The following is a 27,709-nucleotide window of genomic DNA, read 5'->3' as shown; positions in this document are numbered from 1 at the left end:
AGGGGTATGGCTTATGTTGCAGGTGGAGTCAGAGGGTGCATTGAGAGGAGAAGGTGAAGGTCCGAGTGAGATGAGTAGAGATATGACCTGAGTTCCAAGGCAGGGTGGCACCACTGTGTGCAGTGGTGGCAAGAGGGCAGGCAGGTGTATGGTTGGAATCCTTCCCAGGAGATGGAGCATGAACAGTAGTGAGTGTAGTCAGTAGTGAGTATAGCTCAGTGTCCGAGGGGCGAGCTGACCAGAGAACTGTAACACGAGAAAACGAGGTAAATACAAAGGTTTGGGATAATAACATGAAGCATGAAAGCCTGTTACTAACGTGGGTAAGTTGATGAACTGGTGGTGAAGAGACTGCAGCGGTGGTCTGAAATAATATATATATATATATATATATATATATATATATATATATATATATATATATATATATATATATATATATATATATATATATATATATAATATACAAGAAGGCATCGGTGGGCAAGGGACGAAAACAGGGCGTTGTTGGAATGCTACTACGCAAGTAACCCCGGCGGAAGGGGCTACATGAATAGGATGAGGGACCTATGGATTCTTCGATACCCAACATCCACAATGACAGCGAAACAACTAGTAGCTCAGTGTTCCAACATTCGAAAGAAGGGACTGCTCTCACAGCTAGAGATTGACGAGGTACAACACAAATGCTACGGCAAGGAGGAGTCAGGACGCCAGGTCAGGGGGGAGATATCATCACCCCCACCCGAGATTGGGTACATAGCCCCAAGTGCGATAGGAGAAGGATCGTTGAGTGCGAGAGGAGCTGACCTGAAAAATAGGATCATGGCCAAGCTTGAAACCTGGATCCCCTGTAGCTGGTTACCAAGATTACGTGAAGTACCCTCAGAAGGTCTGCTAGATGATGTTAATGCAGCACTACGGGCAATACCTACAACCACGATTACCGACACTAACAAGCTCATCTACAATACGGCAGCAGTGATCAGTGAGATGCTTGGCTACAAGTTGAACAGCCACAAGGGGCAGTACCCTCCATGGAGAAGGAGGCTAGAGGGCAAGATCAAAGTAGCACGGAGAGAGGTTAGCCAACTAACGGAGTTGCAGAAAGGTGCGACAAATAAGGTGCCTAAGAAATACAGCAAGCTGTCCATACCTGAGGCCTTGGAAACTGCCAAGCAAAGACTCACAGCCTTGGCCAGCCGCTTGAGGAGGTACACCAGAGAGATCGAAGGCAGGAGAATAAACCAGCTGTTCTCCACAGAACCAGCAAAGGTGTACTCTCAGTGGCAAGGGAACAATAAGAGAACAGCACCACCAAGGCTGGAGACGGAGCAATACTGGAAGAGCATATGGGAGAAGGATGCAACCCATAACGGCAATGCTCAGTGGCTAGTGGATCTGAGGGCAGACCACAGCGACCTCCCTGAACAGGGTCCAGTAACCATCACAGTGGCAGATATCCAAGAAAGGGTCTCCAGTATGAAGAGTTGGACAGCACCAGGGCCCGACATGGTTCACGCCTACTGGCTGAAGAAGCTGACTGCACTCCACGAGCGTCTGGCAGCACAAATGAACCAGCTGCTAGTTAACGAGAGACACCCGGAATGGCTAACTGAAGGCCGGACGGTCCTGATCCCCAAGGACCCCAAGAAGGGACCGGTCCCCTCCAACTACCGACCAATAACCTGCCTCAGTACTACATGGAAGCTCCTGTCAGGCATCATATCGGCTAAGATGAACAGGCACATGGGTCAATACATGAGCGGGACACAGAAAGGAATTGGCAAGAATACCAGAGGTGCAAAACACCAGCTACTGGTAGACAGAACAATCAGCCGAGACTGCAAGACCAGACTGACCAACCTGTGCACTGCCTGGATTGATTACAAGAAGGCCTATGACTCAATGCCCCACAGCTGGATACTGGAATGCCTAGAATTGTACAAGATCAATGGGACCCTAAGAGCCTTCATCAGGAACTCAATGGGGATGTGGCGTACAACACTAGAGGCCAACTCCAAGCCCATAGCACAAGTTACCATCAAGTGCGGGATCTACCAAGGAGATGCTCTGTCCCCACTGCTGTTCTGCATAGGCCTGAACCCCCTCAGTGAGATCATTAACAAGACTGGCTACGGATACCGACTACGGAACGGAGCAGTTGTCAGCCACCTCCTGTACATGGATGACATCAAGCTGTATGCCAAGAGTGAACGAGACATCGATTCACTGATCCACACTACCAGGCTATACAGCAATGACATTGGAATGTCGTTCGGACTGGAGAAGTGTAGTCGGATGGTAACAAAGAGAGGGAAGGTAGTCAGAACTGAGGGGATTGAACTACCAGAAGGCAACATTGCAGACATAGAGGACAGTTACAAGTACCTGGGGATCCCGCAGGCAAATGGGAACCATGAAGAGGCCGCTAGAAAGGCTGCAACCACCAAGTACCTGCAGAGGGTCAGGCAAGTCCTGAGGAGTCAGCTGAATGGTAAGAACAAGATCCGGGCCATCAACACGTACGCCCTGCCCGTGATCAGGTACCCTGCTGGGGTAATAGGCTGGCCAAAGGAGGAGATAGAAGCCACTGACATAAAGACAAGAAAGCTCCTTACCATGCATGGAGGGTTTCACCCCAAGTCCAGCACCCTGAGGCTGTACGCTAAGCGGAAGGAAGGGGGCCGGGGACTGGTGAGTGTCAGCACCACAGTCCAGGATGAGACAAGGAACATCCAAGAATACATTGGGAAGATGGCCCCAACTGACCGAGTGCTCAGTGAATACCTCAGGCAGCAGAAACCCAAGAAAGAGGAGGGAGACGAGGAACCATCATGGAAGGACAGGCCCCTGCACGGTATGTACCACCGGCAGATAGAGGAGGTGGCTGATATCCAGAAATCCTACCAGTGGCTGGACAAAGCTGGACTGAAAGACAGCACAGAGGCACTAATCATGGCAGCACAAGAACAAGCTCTGAGTACAAGATCCATAGAGGCTGGGGTCTATCACACCAGGCAAGACCCTAGGTGCAGGCTGTGTAAAGATGCCCCAGAGACAATCCAGCACATAACAGCAGGGTGCAAGATGCTAGCAGGCAAGGCATACATGGAACGCCATAACCAAGTGGCCGGCATAGTGTACAGGAACATCTGTGCCGAGTATAACCTAGAAGTCCCGAGGTCAAAATGGGAGATGCCCCCAAGGGTGGTGGAGAATGACCGAGCTAAGATCCTGTGGGACTTCCAGATACAGACGGACAAAATGGTGGTGGCTAACCAACCGGACATAGTGGTGGTAGACAAACAGAAGAAGACGGCCGTAGTGATCGATGTAGCGGTTCCGAATGACAGCAATATCAGGAAGAAGGAACACGAGAAGCTGGAGAAATACCAAGGGCTCAGAGAAGAGCTCGAGAGGATGTGGAGGGTGAAGGTAACGGTGGTCCCCGTGGTAATCGGAGCACTAGGTGCGGTGACTCCCAAGCTAGGCGAGTGGCTCCAGCAGATCCCAGGAATAACATCGGAGATCTCTGTCCAGAAGAGCGCAGTCCTGGGAACAGCTAAGATACTGCGCAGGACCCTCAAGCTCCCAGGCCTCTGGTAGAGGACCCGAGCTTGAAGGATAAACCGCCCGCAGGGGCGCGCTGGGTGTTTTTTTTTTTTTTTTATATATTAGGGGTGCAACGATATTCGTATCGATATTGAACCGTTCGATACAGTGCTTTCGGTTCGGTACGCATATGTATCGAACAATACAACATTTTTATTTTATCAACTTTCCTTCTGACGATGCTGTCTGTGTTGAGCGCTCAGTGGATCTGCGTTCGACTACTCCACCTAGGCTGCACTGTCGAGCGCAGATCCACTGAGCGCTCAACACAGACAGCATAGTCAGAAGGAAGAGCGCAGGGCACCTCCCCCACCCTCATTCAGATCTGGCGTTTGGAATTATTTTGGTTTTCATGTGACGTATGACCCTGAAGGTAAGCGCATCATGGACTAAAGTAAAACAGTATGTTGGATGTGCCACGCAATGCTCAATTACATGGGTGGGAACTAGTGTGTTAGCGCAGTTAGCTCGTTAACGTGTTGGCCGTCTAGCCCCATGCACGGAGCGATCAGGGGTAGCTCGTTAACGGAGATTTGCCGTGTTGTGGCGTTAAGGTCATTTCTAAACTTCCTACAATAGCCCGAAGGAAAAATATATGTCAATGCTTTTGCATTCTTTCAGAAATGTAGCTGGGTAATTATGTCATTGGCATCGGTGAGCCACTGTCAATATGTGACATATTGAAGTCGCGTTTGAATTTGCGCTTTTTTGCTTTCACTTTGCAATCGCGCGAACTGTGTATAGAGAGCGACAGCACTGATCTGTGAGTGATGATAATTTGTGCACCAATTCCTCTGACATGGTCTTATTAATCGTTAGCTTACTACGCAAAACATAACAAGTGAAATCTCCGGCAGCAAGCTTAAACATGTGAGAGGTTGATCGCGCAGAGAATCGCTGATTGTCTGCTTACCACAGAGCTTACCACAAAACGGAAAAGTTATGACAAATCAGACAAAAAGAAAGTGCAGCTTTATGGTTTCATGGTAAATGGCCTGTATTTATATAGCGCTTTACTAGTCCCTAAGGACCCCAAAGCGCTTTACATATCCATTCACACACACATTCACACACTGGTGATGGCAGCTACATTGTAGCCACAGCCACCCTGGGGCGCACTGACAGAGGCTGCCGGACACTGGCGCCACCGGGCCCTCTGACCACCACCAGTAGGCAACGGGTAAAGTGTCTTGCACCCCTAATATCTATATGTCAGTACTTGCTAATGGTGGTAAAAGTGACTCATAAATTTAAAGGTGAATGGGTTTCTTAGAATCTCGACAGTCTCTCTTATTTTACCCTGTCTATGTTTCTTCTGCCACGTCTGTCTTTCTTGCCTTCCTGCCATTCTTTTATTTACATTCTGCCTCACTATAAACACTCCCTGCCTTTTGCTGTTGTGTTTTTACCATTCCAACTCAACCCTCTATCTCTTTTTACGGCCTTTGTCAATATTTACAACAGGCTGTTCACTTCTATATTTGCATTTGCTTCCACATGCTCTTGTCCTGACATCACTCTTTTACCTCTCTTTTAATTTTGCTATCTCTCTCAGCACCTCTAAAACACCCACCCCTCCAACACCTCCACCCCATTTCCTCTTTATCTCTTTCACTCACTCTCTCGCTCTCTCACTCTGGGATGCTCTGGCACCTAGATTACAGATCATTGCTGCCGCCTTCACTGAAAGGCAAATATCAATGAAGGGTCCACACTAAGATGGACAATGGTAAACAGCAGAAAGGATTTTCTTCTTTAAATTGTAATTTATTGGACACAAAATCTTTGAGGAAAGGAAACTGAAACAAAATCAAGAGGACCACACATGACCAAATCTCTCTGCAAACTGGAGAAGATCAAGAGGCAGGGAACAGTTCTCTTTCTCTCTGTGACTTTGAAATTCCTTTCCGAGAGAAAAAGCAGAGATGAAGGGATAGTCAGAGAGATGGGCAGTGACTAAAGTGTAGCACATGAGGAGCAGGTGCTGAGTTGGAAAAGGGCTGCACAAGCTAATCTGCAAGTTGCGTTCAGAAGAGGCTGCAAAAGATATTCATTTGCATTTCGTCACTCACTTGGATGAGTAACGAAACATTTCTCCCACTGAAAACACTACGTCCAGATCAGCAGAATCAACTTATCTGCATTCGTTTGAGTCCTTATTTGCTGCATTTGAGGATTAAAACTGTTTCTCTGTGACTGTTTTTCTCAGGTCAACCAATTGCATCTCTCAGATGTCTTTTGAAAGATCTGAGAGTGAGGTATCGTCTTTTAGTTTTTTAAATTTTCTCAGTCATGACAGTTTTGCTGTCTAGAGCCGTGTTTCAGTTTATGTCTACGTGAACTGTTTGGAATCATGTGCCCCACTGACCTGTTACCTTCGCGGGGTCCCATTAAAAGGTTTCCATCCCAAGCCTCTGGACTAATTGCTCTCTATAAGAGTGCCTGGATAGGATGGCTCATTCTGGGATGTATTGCTGGACCTTCCAAACACAGTTCATCCCCATCAGGGAGGTTAGAGAACTCCAGGAGCGCCACCAGACCTCGGGTGGAAAAAGGCTTGATTGCTTACCCCGAGGAGCTACACTTAGAGGTGGCAAGGCACCACTCCACTTCACCCGTCTCCATATATAGATCTCCACTATTGCTAAAGGGTGGTCACAGTGAGTATCAAAAAACAGCACAATAACATTCAAAGAACAGGGAATTCAATTTCAAATGTATTAGTAAAAATGTGAAACTCTAGTATGAACGGCTGCCATCAGTTAGCAGTATAGTGAATAGTTCTTGTTCTCCTTCCTGTTATCATGGACACTCAGGTTTCCAGCCTACATGAAAAAAACTTCCTCAAGCCTCACAATTAAAAATGTGTAAATACAATTCAAAGATCTATAACAAGCTGCACATTAGGTTGTTGCTTAGCTACTTTTTTGCACAAATGTTATAAATAAATCTCTATCCACAAATACATACCAAGGTCATGTACATCATACAGAATATACTGTTAGGTCCAAGACTTCAGCATCCCCTGTCACAGAAGTCAGACATCACAGAAAACACGGCCAAATGCAAAACGAAGAAAGAGATAGACAAAGGTGTTTCCACTTTATCGTCATCGCTATTTTTCTGAGCAATATGTGATTTAGGAATTTGTCTTCAATAAGTAAAAGTACTTGTTTTCTTCCTGTAGAATACCATGGTCAAATCACATTGTATAATTAACATCAGCATGAGCAGTGTGTTTTTGTGCAGAGGCATTTTTCTGTACTGTCATCAAACTGGTCTCCCAGTCAGGAGTCGAAAAGAGTTCTTTTTTCTCCTCTTGTCCCTGACGTGTCTCCCTGTTCTTTTTGGCGCACATGCAGCCTGACAGGAGCTTCCATGTGGTACTGAGGCAGGTTACTGACTGGTATTTGTTGGGACTGGTCCCTTCTGGGGGTCTTTGGGAATCAGAATTATCCAGCCTTCAGTTAGCCATTCTGGGTGTCTCTCATTGACTAGCAGCTGGTTCATGTGTACTGCCAGACAGTCATGGAGTGCAGTCACCTTCTTCAGCCAGTAGACGTGAACCATGTCAGGGCCTGGTGCTGTCCAATTCTTGGACAATTGGATGTCTGCCACTGAGCATTGCCTTCGCTACTCTGTTTAATGATCACAGCAAGTCTGAATCAGACCACACTGTCTTAGATTTAATCTGGTATGACTGAAGCACAACAGATGGACAAGCAAATACTGTACTTTCAAATAGACTATGAAATTCAAGCCGAGATGATGAAATTGTGGTTCACTAAGCCAAAGCGCAAGTTCAGTACACGCTACACAATTAAACTACCAGCCTGACATGACAGTGTTTTTATGTACAAATGTGTCATGGTCCTGGGTCTTTTGACCCAGCGTTTTAAGTTTGAGTTTATTTTGTTCATTAGGTTATCTAAGTTCATTTGGTTATTAGACTCCTTGTGTTTTCTTCCCCTGTATTTAAGCTTCCCCTCACCCTTCGTGTTTCATGCTGCGTGTCTTATGTTATCAAGTTTGTATTATCATGCCTAAGTGTTTCTAGTTCTTATTATTTCCCCCTCGTGTTTCCAACCATGTTAAATCTCCCCTGCTCTTCATGCATTTCATGTCTGTGTCTTACGTTGTCAAGTTCTGGTTGTCGTGTCTAAGTCTGCATGTTTCCTGTTTTATTTTGAAAAGGGGTCTTGTGTTCTGTGCTCATGCGGTTAGTTTTACTCTTGCCTGTGCATCATTATGTTTATCCTAGTCAGCTGTTTCCTCATGTGTCTCCACTTCCCCTAATCACCTCCTGTGTATTTAAGTCCTCTGTTTTCAGTGTGTGATTGTTCAGGTCGTCTGTTGTCCACGCCATGTTTCCGATGCCATGCTTCCAAGTTTCTTGTCTAGGTTTTTCTTATTGTTTGTTTAGATTCCCCAGTTTAGGTTTGTGTTAATTTTGCTTCAGTTTGCCTTGCCCTTTGTTTGTACCTTTTCTACCAGCCATATTAAACGGCTCGCCTTTTGTTAACATTTCAAGTTCTGTTCCCTGTTCCTTGGAGTCTGCGTTTTGGGTCCTTTTCTCAATTCATACAGTCTGCTCTCGCCAGACTGTGACAGAACGACCTGACAATCACACACGGAAAACAGAGGACTTAAATACACAGGAGGTGATTAGGGGAAGTGGAGACACATGAGGAAACAGCTGACTAGGATAAACATAATGATGCACAGGCAAGAGTAAAACTAACCGCATGAGCACAGAACACAAGACCCCTTTTCAAAATAAAACAGGAAACATGCAGACTTAGACACGACAACCAGAACTTGACAACGTAAGACACAGACATGAAATGCATGAAGAGCAGGGGAGATTTAACATGGTTGGAAACGGAGGGGGAAATAATAAGAACTAGAAACACTTAGGCATGATAATACAAACTTGATAACATAAGACACGCAGCATGAAACACGAAGGTTGAGGGGAAGCTTAAATACAGGGGAAGAAAACACAAGGAGTCTAATAACCAAATTAACTTAGATAACCTAATGAACAAAATAAACTCAAACTTAAAACGCTGGGTCAAGAGACCCAGGACCATGACACAAATGCACATAAAGCAAGCATATAGCAATGCAGCTCATCTTCACCACCTTCTATAACTTAATCAATGCTCTAAATGTTTTCTTCAGTCTGTTTGAACCCCAAAATATCATGTCAGTAAAGCCACTCTCTGCTGGGATTAAGACAAAGGGCTCTGTGTCCAGTTAAACCAGGGAAAGATGCAGTTTCTGACACCATCCCAGATTGTGTATTTAGGATATCTGTAGACACATGGAGATGTCTGTGAAGGTTCTCAGTCATCCAGGTCATCGTAGTCAAAGGAGCTTGAAAGAAAAGCGTCTGGACTTCTTTAAGTTGCTTGAAGACGTTTCACCTCTCATCCGAGAAGCTTCTTCTGTTCTAGGTGGAGAGTCCCAGATTTGAGTTTCCCCCCAAGAGGGTCAATGGACCCCCTGATGATCCTCTACCTAATCACACGAGCCAAGGTGTGAAAGTGGGTGTGGGTCACAATCAGCCAGGGTTTCAGGTGAGCTCATTGTGAAACCTGGCCCCACCCTATCATGTGATGTCCTGAGGTCAGATGGCCCAGGATGTGAGTGGGCGTTAAGGCGTCTGGGAAGGGATCTCAAAACTGGATTATAGATGGCAGAGAGTTGGTGTCGTAAACCCCGCCTCTGTTCAAAGATGGTCGCTCACAGTGGACATAGATGCTTCTTTCACTCCTCTTTCAAACCAGCCACATAGAGATCTATAACATTTCCCATGTTTACATAGCATTAGCATTTTAATATGTACAAAGGTTCACATATACTTCATACCAGAACCAAGAAAAGTCAACACAGAACTTGAACATGTTGCAGTTCAGCCATTTGATTCATGTTACAGCTCATGAGTGAATGAACACGGTGTGGTAAAAGTACTTTTAGAAGTACATTTTCCCAAACACTTACATTTAGTTACATCTGTTTAAATTTACTTGAAGGGTTAGGGGTTGCCACCTCAGCATTCAGTCAACTTCCACAGAGTCTTGCTGATGACCTGCTTGTCTTCAGCATCTAGCTAGCTCCACAAAAGAGGAGCAAGCATAAAGTGAGTAACGTTTTTTAAGTGTCAGGTCATTTTAAATGCAGCATTTCTATCAGCTTAACAAACATCAGCAAACACACAAACTGAGTTTGTTGCACAGTGTGTTGCAGCTAAAGCTCAGATTGTGGTCATAAATATTTTGTACTTGTAAATCAAATGCGTATTTGTGTACTGAGTTTTGTAACCTTGTAAACCAAAATATATGAAAATTTATGTTTGTGCATTTACAGATGAATATTTGTGTTTGTGAAAAATATTTACACAAGTTACAATTTTTTTTAAGGTCTGCTTACAGGTACAAAGCAAAAAACTCCATGTAAAACTCAGGTTCCCTGGCTGCATGTGGATTTACACTTACACATACAAATTTTGACCTGATTTTTCTTCCTTTCAGCTGATTGGTCAATGTCATGTCTCAATGCAAGCTCTTTGCAAGCTCCTTTGACTCAATGTCATGTCAATCACAAATTTAACAATCCAATCAGAGAACAGATGGGTTTGGCTGTTGGAGGGGGGCGTTACTGAGAGCACAGTAGGTTAACTGTGTTATTTAAAGGTTGCATGAAAGTAACCTGCAGGTTAGTGCAGGATAAACCGGTTAGTTTGCTGTGCTGTACGATCTACTGTACAATATAAAGCGCCTTGAGGCGACTGCTGTTGTGATTTGGCACTATATAAACAAAATTGAATTGAATTGAATTGCTGTGATGGATTTAAAATAAAGTGCTGTGTTGGGCTGGTGCACAGTAGCTGTGGAGCTCATGGTCAGAGTTCAGTTACGTCAAGTATACCAGATCCTTCATTCCAACTCCATACTGTCTAGTATAAAGACAGCAGTCTCTACAAGCATACTGACAGTATCCTGTCAATGCAGAGTATGGAAACCTTCCAGGGCAGTTCATGAAACCTCAGAGCCCAGATCACAGCCTGTACATTAAAAAAATCTACTGGAGCTCTCGATAGAAATTATTGTGACTTGTGATCCTTTTCCACACGCTGAGCCACTGCAACCACTTTTAGGATTCCACCATGTGCTGAATCTTATTGTAATCCCATTCCCTACTGTGTTGGGAAGGTTACTTTTAAAATGTATTCCACTACAGATTACAGATTACATGCCCCAAAATTTTGTAATGTATTCCGTTACGTTACTTAATAAGAGTAATGTATTCTGGATACTTTGGATTACTTAATATATTATCATGATTTTTACAACTACATGAATGTACTATTGCTGTGATTTATTACTATTACTGAAGGTTACTCTCCACACCAACACCAACTAGATGTTTAAATCTTAATATAAATGAGTAACAGTAGGTGGACATTAGGTAAGGCTGCACTTTTTGCAGCGATCTCGTATAGAAAACTATTCCTCGCGTATATAAAACAGGTCCGCGGCTCTGAACCGTAGTAAAGGGACCTCTGACTAATACGTCGGGTTCGTGTCGGCTCGTAGCTGAAAAATAGCTTTACTTTGTTGTCTGGGTCAACTCTGCTAGCGAGAGACAGAGAGAGGCGTTGAAAGGCTGCTCCAACAGAACTTATTGTTTCAGAGGAAAACACAAACACAGTGTACAGTCGAGTCTTAACAGCTTACTTACAGCTGGGCTCGTCAGGCTCTCTTCTTGGCTGCAGTGGTTATTATTATATTTACATGCTTCCAGCTCCCGTTTTTGCTCGATGACAGCTCCTACTTTTCCTTTTCCTCCCTCGCTCACAGACACATAACGGGTACAGCAGTCCATTCTCCCTGCAGCACGGACTACACTGCCCATCAGGCTGCATGCTTTAGGGCGATGCCTGTAACACTCTGCTATTGCCTTCATATTAAATCAGTTTTGTGAATAATTTTTAAAAATATTTCTTCAAGTCATTATGCGAACCGCAAGTAGAGACATGGGCCGCGAGATTGAGACACAGACATCAGAGCCTCTTAATGCGTTTTCTATTTGGGTTTCTTTCCAGCGGCGTGGAATTACCAAAAACAGAGAGGGCATAGCTGAACATATGAAACAGGAAAAGACCACCGTGTAATCCATTTATTTATACCATTATACCACCTTTTTAACCGGTAACTGTAACGGAATACAGTTACTCATATTTTGTATTTTAAATACGTAACGGCGGTACATGTACTCCGTTACTGCCCAACACTGCTGATCATGTTGTACTTAACTGATCCAAGCTCAGTACATTTGTCAGAATTAAATTTTATGCTGAAAAAAATGTGGTTTTCCATCTCCTAATACTACAAGGTTTAGTTAACGTTTCACAAAAATAGCTGGTAGAAATGTCCTCCAAAGAGCTACTTACTTACGTTCAGTACATTTAAAATATTTCACTTTTACTTGAGTAAAGAAGTTGAATCAGTACTTAAACTTTTACTGGAGTATTTTTAACAGTAGTACTTGTACTTCTACTTGAGTACAGAATGTCTGTACCACCTCTGCTATTTTTCGCCAGTACGTGTGTCAAGTTCACGTATCTAAGTCTGGTCTCATGTGTACAACTTCCTCTTTTATTTTGATAGTCCTCTGTCTGTTGCTTGAGTCTTCCTGACCCCAATGGAATTAGCATAAACTATGATCCTTTAAAAAAACTGGTGGTAAAAACAGCCCAAGCACAGAACCTGTGGGCACTCTTTGTACATTAGTAAGCACGTTGAAGCTGAGCTTCTATTTAGTGTAAACATGTCATTAAGTTACCTCAACTTCTTGTTCAAAGCTACCACGATACAATTTACAACACTTAGTGAAAAGATGCAGATCTACAGTTAGCAGGTCTTTATTTTCTAATTCATGATTTCTCCTTGTTTTGCTCAGCGGGGACAACATACATCTTTGGCAAAGGTGGGGGCCTCATTACATTCAATTGGCCAGCCAATGAGAGACCAAGCACCAGGACGGACAGGTTGACTGTCGGCTTCAGCACCTCCCTGAAAGATGGCATCTTAGTCAGAATTGACAGTGCACCTGGTCTAGGGGACTATCTCATGCTGCATATAGTAAGTTCAACTCAAAATATTGTCCTTGAATAATTTGTGATTTTTTTTGTCCTTTTATTGAGTTTTTGGTTCCTTTTTTTACAGTAAAGTAGATTCATAGTTTTATCCCCCAGCATGTTCCACAGGCTTCAGCTGTCACAATATGTGGATTTTAGAGAGAAGGACACAGGACTATGTATACAAGAACTCATTACTTGTGAAAAAGAGAGGGACACAGAGGACAATGAAACACTAAATATTTAAACTGATAGAAATTAACATCACTGAGCCCTGCTCTCAAAAACTGACATAGATGTAAGACTGTCTGTGAAGCTGGACCGGGAATCCCATCAGCAGTATGTCAGCAGGGAAAATAGGTCAATGTGTGCAATGGCCCAAAAACACAAGCCAAAAAAAAGAGAAGGCTCAAAGGAAGAGATGCCGCACTTTCCTCCCTCACGTCATCTCACTGACTGGATTACTTCTCATTACAATTTAAGAAATCCGAAGCCCGACTGTAACAAGGAGACTTTTTCCCCTGCAGACATGTTGATGGAATGTTAGGATTTCCAGTCGTCTTTGGTAAGACGCAGCTTTGGTGTGATATGCATGTAGTAACCTGTTATGTAGTACTGTTTGGCTCAAACAGGCTCTCCTCCACACAGTCCTCATTCATAAAGTGCTTTACAAACCCAAACATTATGGCTAACAGGCGGATTTTACCGTTGGAGAGCAGGGGTCCGTGATGTAAATTAGCCTTTATATGTGTAGTGTTTCACGTCCTGTTTAATAACTCTTTACTCTCATTTCAGCAACAAGGCAAAATTGGAGTGACCTTCAACATCGGCACAGTGGATATCAGCGTGCAGGAAAGCAGCACCCCAGTGAATGATGGGAAGTATCACGTTGTCCGTTTCACCAGAAATGGTGGCAATGCTACACTGCAGGTGGATAACTGGTCTATCAATGAACATTTCCCACCAGGTACAGTATTAATAAATCTGTCAGCTGTTAAAGAAAAACAACTGGTATTAACTGGTAATAATGATGCAGTGGGGTTGTGTCATTATGATACGAGATCACTGGGCAGCATGTGCTTCAGTAACATCAGATTTTAATTTCTAGCATAAAACGGTGTCTAACATAGTGGGATTTATCTGTGAGGAGCGAAACACATTACGTACTACCATACTGCATTAGGGATGTAACTCTGTAGACTTTGGATGGACATGTTAGACGCGTTGTCCTAAAAGTAAAGACAAAAAGAATGATGTTCCAAGCCTCCATCAGGATTTCTGACGATTGCTGTATTAGTGCTAAAGTTCAGGGCCCCTGCTGCTGTGATGGTTTACAAAAATCTCCTTTCATTTGTAACCCTTTTACATGAGTGAAGAGCAGAACTCTGTTAGCAGTAGTGTTTTTTATTCCTGTGTTTGCTCCAACTGTCTGAGATAATTTGATATCCCAGATCGCACTTTGAAAAAGCACAGATTGGCAAATGATGATTGCTGTGATTCGTGCAGCCTGTCGAAACCCAGTACACACCCACATACCATGGGGTGGTATAATGGAACTATGGTGACTTTATCATACTGACACAATGAGGATCAAGTGTTTGTGGAAATACTGAGAGGAAGGAGAAAGCTGTAAGAGTCAACATAAAGTCTTCTGACCAGTGACCTGTTATGGATAGATTGAGGATAGCATGTTCTAGTTTCTGAAACTGTGCTTGTTTAAGATGTGGCAGAAATGCAACCTAACATTAATTGTACACCTATGTGGCTCACTAGTGACCTGGTGGAAGTTAAGGGGTTAAGTCTGTCAGCTGAAGTATTTTCAGTGTCTCTTCTATCCTGTAGTCAAAGTAGTTTGAACAGTAAGGAAGGTATATTATCAGTTGTGTTTTGAAAATCTGATACATATTGAATCAATAAATAGTCTTTGCATGAACCACATCCACACCTCATATGCCAGAGATATGAGGTAAATTCCATCTATGTCCATACAGAATCTCACAGCTGAAAAGACTTGGGAGAAATTTAAATAATGACAAAAATAATTGCCCTCATCCCCTGGGTGTTGGTATTTGTTCCTCTAGCTTGGGTCCTCTGAGAGTTTGAGGGCTCTGCTGTATCTTAGCTGTTCCTCTGATGTGCCTGGAATCTGCTGGAGCCATTCTTCCAGTTACGGGGTCACAACTCCTACTGGTCCTATTACCACTTGGCCACTTTAGACTTTACCTTCCATATTTGCTCCAGTTATTCCTTCGGGCCCTGGTACTTATGTATTTTTTGTACTCCTTCTTCCTGAAGTTACTATCCACTGGGATTTCCACATCACAGCTGTGGTATACCTTCTGTAGTTGAGGTCAGTCTGTAACTTCCTGTCAACTGTGGCAGACTTCAGCTGGAGTCTCAGTACCTGGCCTACCTTCTGGAGATATGTCCGGTATATCTGCCTGTCTGACACTCATGATTAGATTAGAGCTATCAGTGATGAGAACTTAGACATCACAGGGTTAACCTAAACGAAATGAAAGCACACAGCTAGAAAAGCCAGAAAGTTCTGGGTTTGAATCTTAGTGGTGCCTGGCTCATTGCTCTGGTTTCCTCCCATAGTCAGAAGGTTAGGTTAACCCTGGAGCACAGTTTCACGTGGGAACTAAATGAACACATGTAAAAGCATACAGTTATGTTTAGGGTCATCATTGACGATGACTTTGACTTCACAGGGTTAACTGGTGATAAGTGGTGGTAAGGTGGAAACAGATATAGATATAATACAGAGCTTTCATGTGGAGCTTTGAACATCACGTTTAAAACGTGTTATAGAAATGCCCATTAATTGTGTGTAACCATGTTTGGACCTTGTTCTGTGAGGTCTAAGTCACATAGGGCTAGGTTTGTCAGCTGGATGATGACTGTTTTTGTGTGACATTATATTAACATACAAAATTGTCACTATTACCCCAGAAACTACAGACAAATTAAATCCAGACTCTAGAGAGCGTCTGGCTGCAGGGCCTTGTGCAGACTGCAGAACAATTTCCATCACGTTCATGTCCAAGACAAAATCCCTTAAGTCAAATAGAATCCACTCTGGCACCCTCCTCTACTAGCCTGCGCCATCATTTGCTTCAGTGCTTTCGATCATTGATTCAGTTTCCCATGGGTAACCAGCACCCTGGAGTCTTGGTAACAGTGTGTTTGAGGCAAGTGTAACGGACAAATTGTTCTGCTGTTCTGGCCAACAACATTTCTGCCTCCAGGAAGGGTCTTTGAGTATAATGTTTTGTGATTCAGTGTGGCACTCTTTGTTAGACAAGCTTTCAAGTACTGAACTATTTGGCAGCGCTTCCTGGCACTTGCCCTGGATGGATACATGATGTACACAAGCCTTCCACAGTCTTTTCACAAGGCTGCAGTAGTGGAGCAGTGAGGTGTTCAAAGAATGGTGCAGTGCTGAGGGATGGGCCTTCAGTTTGTCCTGTAAACCTGTGCCTGTTCCTATAAACTCATCTCTTCAAATTGTAATATTTTAAACTGTTACATTTTTTTATTCTATTAGATATAAGAATAAGATTTATGTAAGACAGTTTATATGAAGGGTAATATCTTATAATCTATAAACTCTGCTGGAGGGTAATCTATGTGTAACCAGTGTCTGCAATGTTTCTCTGAGCTTATCAGGAGACCTATTCGGTCATTTGTCCTTACACACATATGAACTTGAGGAACATTCCATGCTTAATCCATAGGGCCCACTATTTGAAGCTATAACAGTTTCAGCTCTTCTGGAAAGGCTCTTCGCAAAATTTAGAAGTGTGTTAATGGGAATTCTTCACCCTAGAAACACATTTGTGGGATCAGATACTGATGTTGGAGGAGAAGCCCTGCTTTGCAGTCTCTGCTGTTTGTGATGATGCTCTTATCACAAGGGTGTTGTATTGAGTTGATGCCAAGACTCTGTGCAGGCAGATTCTTCCACACCAGACTTCAGACACCAGCTCTTCCATGTCTTTATGCTTTGAGCACTAGTGTCTGACAGTACAGTCTTTTCCCGTGTGTTTTGAATAAACCGCGACATCTTAAAGGCCGGTCCATAAAAATATTGTCTTGAATTGAATACTTCTGGCAATATAATGCATGTCAAAGGGAAAGCCAGGCATCCTCACCAGTAAACCTATTGTTGCTGGTTGTGTCTTCTTTCTCTTTCTTTCAGTCTCAAGACAGAGTCCATGGCCATAAGTGAAAGTAGACACAGAGCAATAGCTTTGCTTAACAGAAGCTGTACCCATCCATCTGTCCATGATCCACGTTGTTCTTCCCCCGATCATGGATAAGACCCATGATTTGATGTCCTCATCCAGAATCTAATTCCCACCCCACAGTGGCCAATTCACCCTTCACTTTTGAGAATGATAGCTTGTTTGTAAATGAACAAGATAGATTTGACATACTGAGAGTCCTCATTTTAAACCGTCATTTACATAATCCTGTGTAGTTTTAAAATATGATGTCCATAATTACACATGCTGCCCAGTCGTGGTGCAACGGATCAAAAATCTCACGGTTCGGATCAGCAAAAAAAGAAAAAAGACAAAAATGTAACATTTACTTATTTACTTATTTACTTATTGAAGTTTTTTTGCCTGTTAAAAACATTCAACTCAAGACTCATTCCATACAATTATTAAAAAAATATAATAGGGCAGTACAGTCTCTGTATCTACCACTCAACTCAATTCAATTTTATTTATAAAGCGTCAAATCACAACAACAGTCGCCTCAAGGCGCTTTATATTGTAAGGTAGACCCTACAATAATACACACCGCTCATTACATCGCACTCCGCTGTGATATAACGAGCGGTCACGGTCACGTAGCTTTCCGTTGCCCTGGAGCTCCGCCCGTTTGTAGCAGTTAGGGCAACAGAAGATGCCTGGGACAGTTCAGCCATAACTTAAATCTTTTCCTGCTCATACATGCTTGGAACGATCTTGCCACTGAAGTGGACGCGAACGGGATATCATAGCGTGGCTCAAGCACGTTCATCATAGTTTAAACCTCTTGTTTTGCACAACGTCTGCAGCTAAACACCCCAGTAGCTTCTGTAATAGCTTTAGCCCGGTCGGACTGGGCAGCAAAGGGCTGCTTAAATACCGAAAACTCCTCCGCTCCTCCACTTGGACCGCTAGCGCTGACCATAACTATCGCTTGACAGACTGACCGCGCGCACCGAACCGTGGAGTGGGATCGGATTACGGATCAACCGTGATCCGCTGCACCTCTACTGCCCAGTGAACTACACATTGTGTTTGGATCGGCCCTTTTTTGTGGTTTATGCTGTTTTACTTTGTTGTTTTACATTAATGACAGCCCAGAAGTCTTTTGAAAAATTTTCATTTTACTCGGGCTCATCCTCTTTGGTATTGGCTGAAATATATGTTACCTTATACGGTGAAGATATATCTAATCATTTTGATTGTCACTAAAATTTAATTTTAGCATGATTGAATGAAAGCACTGTTCATATCAGTTAAATAAGCTTGGTCTAGCCACAGAGAGTGTGCATTTGATGAATCATACAATTTAGGGGTTAAAATTGAGTCAAGTCAAACTGAGATGTTGAAGATTTGTAACAGACAGGTGAAGGTGAAAAAATAGAAGCAATATTATTAAAGATAATTTCCAAAAGTCTGTTAAGTTTATTTTTTCAGAAAGATCCAACTTCACAATTGTAATATGGCACCACCTTTTGTGCTTTGGGTGCTGGGTTACTTTTAGATAACAGGACTATTTATACCTGTACAAGAGGAAAACGTTTACAAATCCTAGTGAAAATGTATAGAAAGTGATGAAAAGATCGAAACATTTTATTTTAAAAAGTCTTCTGGTATCACAGCAACAAATACATGTGGAGAAAGTTGGAATAAACACAAACATGCACATCAGCTACTGAAGTGGGAAGGCAGTTTGAGGATTTCTCTGTGTAAACATCATATGTGCTGTATATTTAATGAAGATTTGGGGCAAGCTAATATTGTCAGAGAAGAGCGTGATCATTTTAAGAACTTTGAATGAGCTTTGCATAACCTAAGGGAACTCGTTTTCAATGATGACACACGGCTGCTGAGTGACGTAGTTTTTCAAAGCACAGAAATCAGTCCAACTCGTCTATGGTCATTCAATAAATGTAGCCTTTTTAACCTTGGATCGTACACTTGACTGAGTCAAAGCCTGAAAATGTCAGTCAAGATAAACACAATCTGTTAGCAATCTGCCAGGTATGCCATCAGGCTCACTGGCTTTCTGAACACTGACTCTTGATTGTTTAAGATGAGACACTGCTTGCTGTCACCTGCAAGAAGCAGTGGAAGAGAAAGGCCAGCAGCACTAAGTCTTGTTCACATTTCCACACAGCTTGTTGTAATCTTAAATGTGCCTGAGTTTGCATGGGCCTAAATAGTGTTGAGACTTTCATAAAATCCCACTTTACTGTATATCTGAGTATCAGTCATGACAACAGAGCAAACAGATACTGTACATGCTGTGTAACTAAATGGCTAGCTATTACATAACAGCTATCAGGTTCATCTCAACTTGCTTGCTTAACAACATTTTGACTTGCAAAATAACCAGTTTTTCCCCATTTAGTCTTTCATGTCTACAGATGATCATTTGTTGAATTTTAGTGATTGATTATTATCAATTTCTAATGTAATGTTTGGTAGTGTTACTTACTGTTGATGTTGTAAGTGTAAAAGGAGTAAGGCAAGTTGCTCTGGAGCAAGCATCTATTACATCCTTTGTATGAAATTTTTACCTGAGTTCTTCACGTCACAGGCTGTTAAAAGAAATCTAGCGAGTCTTGAAAGATCTTATTTTTTAAGGTATGTGAAGATACATCCAGTGACAAAAAGTGATAATGAATGAATTTCATTGCATGAAAAAGTTACCCCTAAGACATTACCTACCAGGTAGGCAAACCTGACTGGTAGGAGGGATTGTACAGTTTCATTAGAATATAACTTGGTATTCGGAACACATAGGTTTAGGCAAGTTTTTAAAGTGTTTGTGATGATTTCCATAGTAAGAAAACTAATCTTGCATTAAATGTGACATCAGTGCATACGCTACACCAGGAGTCTCCAACTCCAGTCCTCAAGAGCTACTGTCCTGCAGCTTTTAGATGCATCCCTACTCCAACGCAGCTGGATCAAATGGTTGGATGACCTCTTTTTTTTTCTTTTTTTTTTTTTAAACATTATGTTTATTGACTTTTATATTACAGAACAAGCAAAGAATAACAGTACAGTTAACATGAGATTTATATTAAAGAACATAGTCCCCAAAATAAACAAATATAAATTAAAAGAAACAACAATAATAATAATAAAAATAAATAAATAATAAAATAAAACAAAACCGATGCACAGCATGGGTAAAACAAACGAAAAATAAAAACAACAAAAACAAAGAAACAGATAACAAAGAAAACAACAAAAACAACAAAAAAAACCACACACACACACACAAAGAAACCCAAAACTCAGCACCAAGTATCACTTTCTAAATTAATTCCCTTCATAATGTCTCAGAAACTCAGTTAAAGGTAACCATATTTCTTCAAAATCGACTCCCTTTCCTCTGACAATATAAGTAAGTCGTTCCAATACAATACATGATGCCATCTCCTTCACCCACATATGACTTGAGAGTACATCCACTTTCTTCCAATACAAAGATATTAAGCGCCTAGCTTGCAGGAGGCCAAAGTCAATTAATTTTAGCTGTCTGGTGCTAAAGTCACAGTTCTTTGGATATATACCAGACACACACATTTTTGCTTCAACAGGTATATTTAGATGACCTCTTTAGCATCCCATCAAGTTGGGCAAAGGCCTGATAACAAGCCAATCATTTGATTCAGGTGTGTTGGAACAAGGATGCATCTAAAAGCTGCAGGACAGCAGTTCTGAAGGACTGGAGTCGGAGACACTGCTCTACACAATGTGAAGAAGAAAAAAGTCAGGATTGTAAACAAAATGTTTGGTAACAGCCAAAGAGCCAAAGATGATGAGCCCTGTGCATCCTCTAACCAACAACCGTTTCAACCAAAATGAATGTTTCTGCTAAATTCAGATTTATTTTGTAAATGTAGCTAGAAATTGATATTTCCTTCATGATGTGACTCCGGTCATCGATCTGTGTTTAATACATGTGTTTTTAAACTTTAAAGGGAACAGCGACATTGAACGCTATCAGATGGCCAATAAGAAAATTCCTTTTAAATTTGCCAGACCAGTAGAAGAATGGCTACAAGAGAAAGGTAATTTCAAATCAACCTGATGTATCTGATTGTGCTAATGTAAAGTTAACTGTAACCTCTAGAATAGCATGAAAACCTCTGAACATGAATGTGAACCCACACACCGCTTAAAAATGAGAACTCACCAAAGAACTAGATAAGTGAATGAATTTGTACAAAAGCAATGTCACTGAAAGTTATAGAAACAGAGCAGCAATAACTGTGAAGGTTGTGTTTTTAATTTAGCGAGTGTGTACACAAACTTCGTCCACAGAGGAGATGTCATCTCCCTACAACCGCTGCACTTATGCAGCTCACATCTGCCTTTCAGCGTCTCCACTACGCAGTAGTGAGATCAAGCACATCTGATTCATTCCTTACTAATTTATTTTCACCAAATGATGTGCTGTTAATGGTTCTTTTTATGTTCTGTTGGTAAAATTCATCATGCAGTTTTATGCCACTGTGTGAGAAATCTATGTTTCAGTTTAGTACATATAATATCATTCAGTTTTAATAAAGGAATACATTATGTATTGTCCTTCACACTGTCAAGATAAATGAATTACTTTTGTCATTGTAAGGTGGAATCAACAGCTAAATATGTGTAGTGTAATGTTTGAGGTTGGCTACTGTGCGCACTGTTGCAGTTTGCTTAGTATTGGGTTTTAGTGGCACCTGGGTGTTTGCATTTTTGTTTTATTCAAAGGTCCTTTCTTTGTTGACAATATCTTACTCTGGATGTCTTCTCTAGGGCGGCAGTTAACAATTTTCAACACACAAGCAACAGTGGCAATTGGTGGTAGTGATCGTGGCCGGCCCTTTCAAGGTCAGCTCTCGGGCCTTTATTACAATGGCCTAAAGGTGTTGAACATGGCAGCTGAAGGCAACCCAAACATCAAGATTAATGGCAGTGTAAGGCTGGTAGGCGATGTACCTAGTGTGCCAGGTTCAGCCAGGACCACAGCCATGTCTCCAGAGATGACAACGTCCTTCATTGAGACTACTACCATGATGTCCACTACGACCACACGGAAACACAGATCTTCCTCAACTGTACAGGTATGTATGTTCTTATGACTATACATACAGGAAGCAAGAGTCATACAGTGGGGCAAAAAAGTATTTAGTCAGCCACCGATTGTGCAAGTTCCCCCACTTAAAATGATGACAGAGGTCAGTAATTTGCATCAGAGGTACACTTCAACTGTGAGAGACAGAATGTGAAAAAAAAATCCATGAATCCACATGGTAGGATTTGTAAAGAATTTATTCGTAAATCAGGGTGGAAAATAAGTATTTGGTCAATAACAAAAATACAACTCAATACTTTGTAACATAACCTTTGTTGGCAATAACAGAGGTCAAACGTTTACTATAGGTCTTTACCAGGTTTGCACACACAGTAGCTGGTATTTTGGCCCATTCCTCCATGCAGATCTTCTCGAGAGCAGTGATGTTTTGGGGCTGTCGCCGAGCAACACGGACTTTCAACTCCCGCCACAGATTTTCTATGGGGTTGAGGTCTGGAGACTGGCTAGGCCACTCCAGGACTTTCAAATGCTTCTTACGGAGCCACTCCTTTGTTGCCCGGGCGGTGTGTTTTGGATCATTGTCATGTTGGAAGACCCAGCCTCGTTTCATCTTCAAAGTTCTCACTGATGGAAGGAGGTTTTGGCTCAAAATCTCACGATACATGGCCCCATTCATTCTGTCCTTAACACGGATCAGTCGTCCTGTCCCCTTGGCAGAAAAACAGCCCCATAGCATGATGTTTCCACCCCCATGCTTCACAGTAGGTATGGTGTTCTTGGGATGCAACTCAGTATTCTTCTTCCTCCAAACACGACGAGTTGAGTTTATACCAAAAAGTTCTACTTTGGTTTCATCTGACCACATGACATTCTCCCAATCCTCTGCTGTATCATCCATGTGCTCTCTGGCAAACTTCAGACGGGCCTGGACATGCACTGGCTTCAGCAGCGGAACACGTCTGGCACTGCGGGATTTGATTCCCTGCCGTTGTAGTGTGTTACTGATGGTGACCTTTGTTACTTTGGTCCCAGCTCTCTGCAGGTCATTCACCAGGTCCCCCCGTGTGGTTCTGGGATCTTTGCTCACCGTTCTCATGATCATTTTGACCCCACGGGATGAGATCTTGCGTGGAGCCCCAGATCGAGGGAGATTATCAGTGGTCTTGTATGTCTTCCATTTTCTGATGATTGCTCCCACAGTTGATTTTTTCACACCAAGCTGCTTGCCTATTGTAGATTCACTCTTCCCAGTCTGGTGCAGGTCTACAATACTTTTCCTGGTGTCCTTCGAAAGCTCTTTGGTCTTGGCCATGGCGGAGTTTGGAGTCTGACTGTTTGAGGCTGTGGACAGGTGTCTTTTATACAGATGATGAGTTCAAACAGGTGCCATTCATACAGGTAACGAGTGGGGGACAGAAAAGCTTCTTACAGAAGACGTTACAGGTCTGTGAGAGCCAGAGATTTTCCTTGTTTGAGGTGACCAAATACTTATTTTCCACCCTGATTTACGAATAAATTCTTTACAAATCCTACCATGTGGATTCATGGATTTTTTTTTCACATTCTGTCTCTCACAGTTGAAGTGTACCTCTGGTGCAAATTACTGACCTCTGTCATCATTTTAAGTGGGGGAACTTGCACAATCGGTGGCTGACTAAATACTTTTTTGCCCCACTGTATTTGTTGTTCTTCAACCTTCATGATTTGATGCATTAACATTTGGTTGCACTTTCTATCACGGCTCGGTAATAAAGTGGTAATAGTAGGGTAACAAAGCGGAAACAAGAACGTAATAATGTGGTAATTTCTAAGTTTTTACCATGCAATTGCCAAAGTAATAACCACTTAGTATCCAAGTAATATTAGTCTGGTAGCAACAGTGTTCACACTGAGTAATATTACATGCAAATTTATGTAATTGGATGATAAGAGCCCAAAAGCTGAGGGTAATAATGTGGAAATACAGCTCGGTAATAAAGTGGTAATAGTAAGGTATCAGGGAAGAAACAAGAATGCAATTGTGTGGTTATTAACACTCAATTACCCATGGTCGTTTCTGTGTAATATGCACGAAACAGCTGCAAAATGCAAATTACCTGTTTCCAATTAATTACATATGAATAACCCATTAAGGCTAACTTAAAGAAGTGTGATTATTACCTGGAAATATTGCTATTAGTTTCTGTGTAATAAGCAGGAAACAGCGCTGCAAAATGCATAACTGCCTGTTTCCATTTAATAATATATTAATAACCATGTAATAACCTTTTAAAGCAAACTTAAAGAATAGTAATGACTACCAGGAAACACCTGTGGAAGCTTTTGTGTAACAAGCAGGAGTTTAATACCATGGTCATGATTTAAAAAAAGCTTTTGATACGATACAACATTCTATTTTGATTTCTAAATTGTATAACTATGGAGTGAGAGGAGTAGCATTGAATTGGTTAATGAGTTATTTAGAGAATAGGTTGCAATATGTTTATTATTTTGGCAATACTTCTGAAAGACTGAAGATTGTATGTGGTGTTCCTCAAGGTTCTATTTTGGGACCTAAACTCTTTAATTTATATATTAATGATATTTGTGACGTATCTAAAAGGTTAAATTCGATTTTATTTGCAGATGACACAAATTTTTATTGCTCTGGAGAGAATTTGAAAGACTTGGTTGAAATTATGACTTCTGAGATGTTAAGAATAAAAAAATGGTTTGATGTAAATAAATTATCTTTGAATCTGACAAAAACGAAATATATGATATTTGGCAATCGTGTAAAGGAGGATAAAGTCATTATGTTTATAGAGGAAGAATTGATTGAAAGAGTTACTGAATTTCGTTTTTTGGGTGTAATAGTGGATGAGAATTTGACATGGAAATCTCATATTGAACATATTAGAAAGAAAATGGTCAAAAGTATTTATATTTTGGGTAGTATAAGAGATTTATTAAATTATAAAACAATGCGTATTTTATATTTTTCTTTGTTTTTTTCATATATCAACTATTGTGTTGAAGTTTGGGGGAATACATATGAGAATACCATAAAACCTTTAAACCTATTACAGAAGAAAGTTATACGAATAATTCATAATGTTAAATATAGAGAACATACAAATAAATTATTTATAGAATCAAAATTATTAAAATTAGGAGATTTAGTGAAATTACGGACATTATTAATTATGTTTAAGGCTAAAAATAATATTTTGCCTTTTAAGTTACAAAGAGTATTTTTGATGTGTTCAAGGGGAGAAGAGAATAGAAGGAAATTTTATTTTAAACATCAGTTAGCCAGGACTACACAAAGATTAATGAGCACAACGGTTAGGGGTATAAGACTGTGGAATTCACTTCATTATAATTTAAAGAATTGTATAAATTTACAATGTTTTAAAAAGTGTTATATGTTTAAAACGATAACTCAGTATGAAGAATGCGAATGAATGTGATGTTGGTTTGGGATTCGACCGGAGAGAAATGTCAATATTAGTTTGTTCCTGATTTTTGGTGCCCATCGGTGATATAAGTTCGATGGTAGATAGGGGGCAGGGTTTAATAAGAATATTTTCTTCTTCCTGCTCCTTTTCACACATGGTTGTTGTGTTTTGTTGACAGAAGATGTGGTTGTTTTGTTTGATTGTAGTACCAAGTGTGAAATAAATAAAAATGAAATGAAATGAAATGAAATGAAATGATCGTAAATTAAAACAAGCATCAGGAAATAAGTAATGAACCGGAAACACTTGTGCAAAATGCAAATAATTCAGTTTAAAAGAATAACACATATGATTACATTAGACTCGTATTGGAGTTTAGATAACGCTCTTTCACATGGATGACAACACATAATACGGTCAATCTATTTCAGGAAAGAAGGAAAGAAAGTGGAGCACATTTTTAAAATGTCCTGTATACAAAAATAAGATGCCATCCATCTTCCCCTGCTTGTACAATTCAGGGGGGGGGCGCAACACCATCGCCCTGCACTGCCATCCATAGATCTAGCTGGGGGTGGATAGCTATATTCTGAGTACACTAAACCTCCACCCTAAACTGTTGAAAACTGGAGTGCTTTATTTTTTGGTGACTATGTCTTATTTGAAAGTATAACTAACCACATCTAGTTGTCTGTCCATATTTACAATATTAATGATCAGCTTATTTCATGACAGCATCACTTTTATGCAACCTTAGTTTTTAGAACTACTCTAAGTATTATTAGCTAAGCTAACATTAGCTACTAACTTGCTGTTAGCTACTCTGTTAGTGGTGTAAGTTGACAGTATGTAACATAGATTAATAACTACAAGTCACATGGTGCTAAATATAACTTAAGGAATAAAAAAGGTTTTACATACCTTGCAGTCCTGCAGCAGTTGCTGTAATATGGGTTTGACTCCAAATGTATTGGTATAATCCGTTGGTTTATGCAAGCATGGCTCTATGAGGCCAAAAAGGATGCAAATGGTGGCTAAAGTTAGCAGTTAGAGTAGAATGTAGGCAGCAGTCTGCCATGTACCGCCAGCCAACTCTTTGCAAGCTGCTTCTATTTATGCTTATTAAAAAAAATCAAATGCTTATTGACGAGCGACTATAGCAGTGTAGTCGTGTCTAACTCCAATAATGACCATAATTTTTAAAAAGGTAGATTCAATATAACTATGAAACAGGCAGGTGAACACATGATCCACTGTGGCAACCACTAAAAGGTGCAGCTGGAAGAAGAAAACTTAACATAAGGAAAATATTAACTGAGGCCACAGAGCAAAAAAGTCAAAAGCCCACCTCCCATAGATATCATACAACTATTAATGTTTTTGAAACCAGAAGAGTCAGCGCCTACTGGTCATTAAAAAGAATGTAGGTTTATTGCATTTCCACCGGCTTTACTTTACAGACTCGAATCTATATTCATGCTTTATGTGCAGCTTATAGTCTGGATACAATTTCAAAGGTTTTACACGTTATCTGAACCTAATCCAAAGTAGTAGCAGCTGAAAGTGAATGTCTCATTGCTGTGTTGTAGTATCAGATTATCTCGCTTGTGTATCTGCTGTTCCCGTTTTAGGGAGAGAAGGGAAAGACCGACTGGAGTATCTTGACAGATTTTAGAATATGAAATATTTTTAAATATTGAATATTTTTAAAGGATTTTTCTTCTGATGAAAAAGAATTAATGATTTAATATGATTCAGAGCAACTGCTGTGAAGATTACTTGTGATGATTTAGCACTATAGAAATAAAAGTAAAAACTGCATTAATGCAAAGAGCTCATCTGTCAGTTAACCTATGTTAAAAGTATCTGTTTACCGTTACACAATATTAAAGACGTGGGCATTCACAGCTTGGCATGGTTTGGTAGATTCCAGAGTCTTTTGTGCCAAATTTAGGTGTAAAAGATTAAAAAGAAACTGGGGCAAGGATAACAGCCGAACTACTCTTTGCTTGTTGCTCTTACTGCCCTGCTTGGGTTTATGTCAGCTGATGCAAATGGAATAGCTGCTCTTTGATATTAAATGTAAAACCATCTGAATGTATTTAATGTTAGGAACCCTTAGATAATATTGGTAGAACTACTATTTTTCAAATGTTTATATGAGTTTTGTTTATTAGTAAAA

At 41.1% G+C, this 27,709-nt stretch overlaps 1 protein-coding gene across 8 annotated transcripts in view; it reads left to right on the top strand.

Annotated features, from left to right (window-relative positions):
* nrxn3a (neurexin 3a) overlaps positions 1-27,709 on the top strand; it is a 209,377-nt gene that overhangs the window by 165,681 nt on the left and 15,987 nt on the right. For all 8 annotated transcript variants that reach the window (XR_014916650.1, XR_014916649.1, XR_014916648.1 and 5 more), the window contains 4 exons: positions 12,583-12,764; positions 13,556-13,727; positions 20,985-21,074; positions 21,808-22,115. Coding sequence is in view for 5 of the 8 variants with exons in the window: in XM_085440780.1 (XP_085296906.1) it covers positions 12,583-12,764; positions 13,556-13,727; positions 20,985-21,074; positions 21,808-22,115 (752 nt within the window). In the remaining 3 variants the exon portion in view is untranslated. The remainder of the gene's footprint in view (positions 1-12,582; positions 12,765-13,555; positions 13,728-20,984; positions 21,075-21,807; positions 22,116-27,709) is intronic.

Source organism: Copadichromis virginalis, linkage group LG19 (assembly GCF_057382275.1).
Source record: "Copadichromis virginalis isolate Kocher_CV1m ecotype Utaka linkage group LG19, C_Virginalis_male_GT1.1, whole genome shotgun sequence".
NCBI classification, from domain to species: domain Eukaryota; kingdom Metazoa; phylum Chordata; class Actinopteri; order Cichliformes; family Cichlidae; genus Copadichromis; species Copadichromis virginalis.
This window is presented reverse-complemented; position numbering and strand designations above follow the sequence as displayed.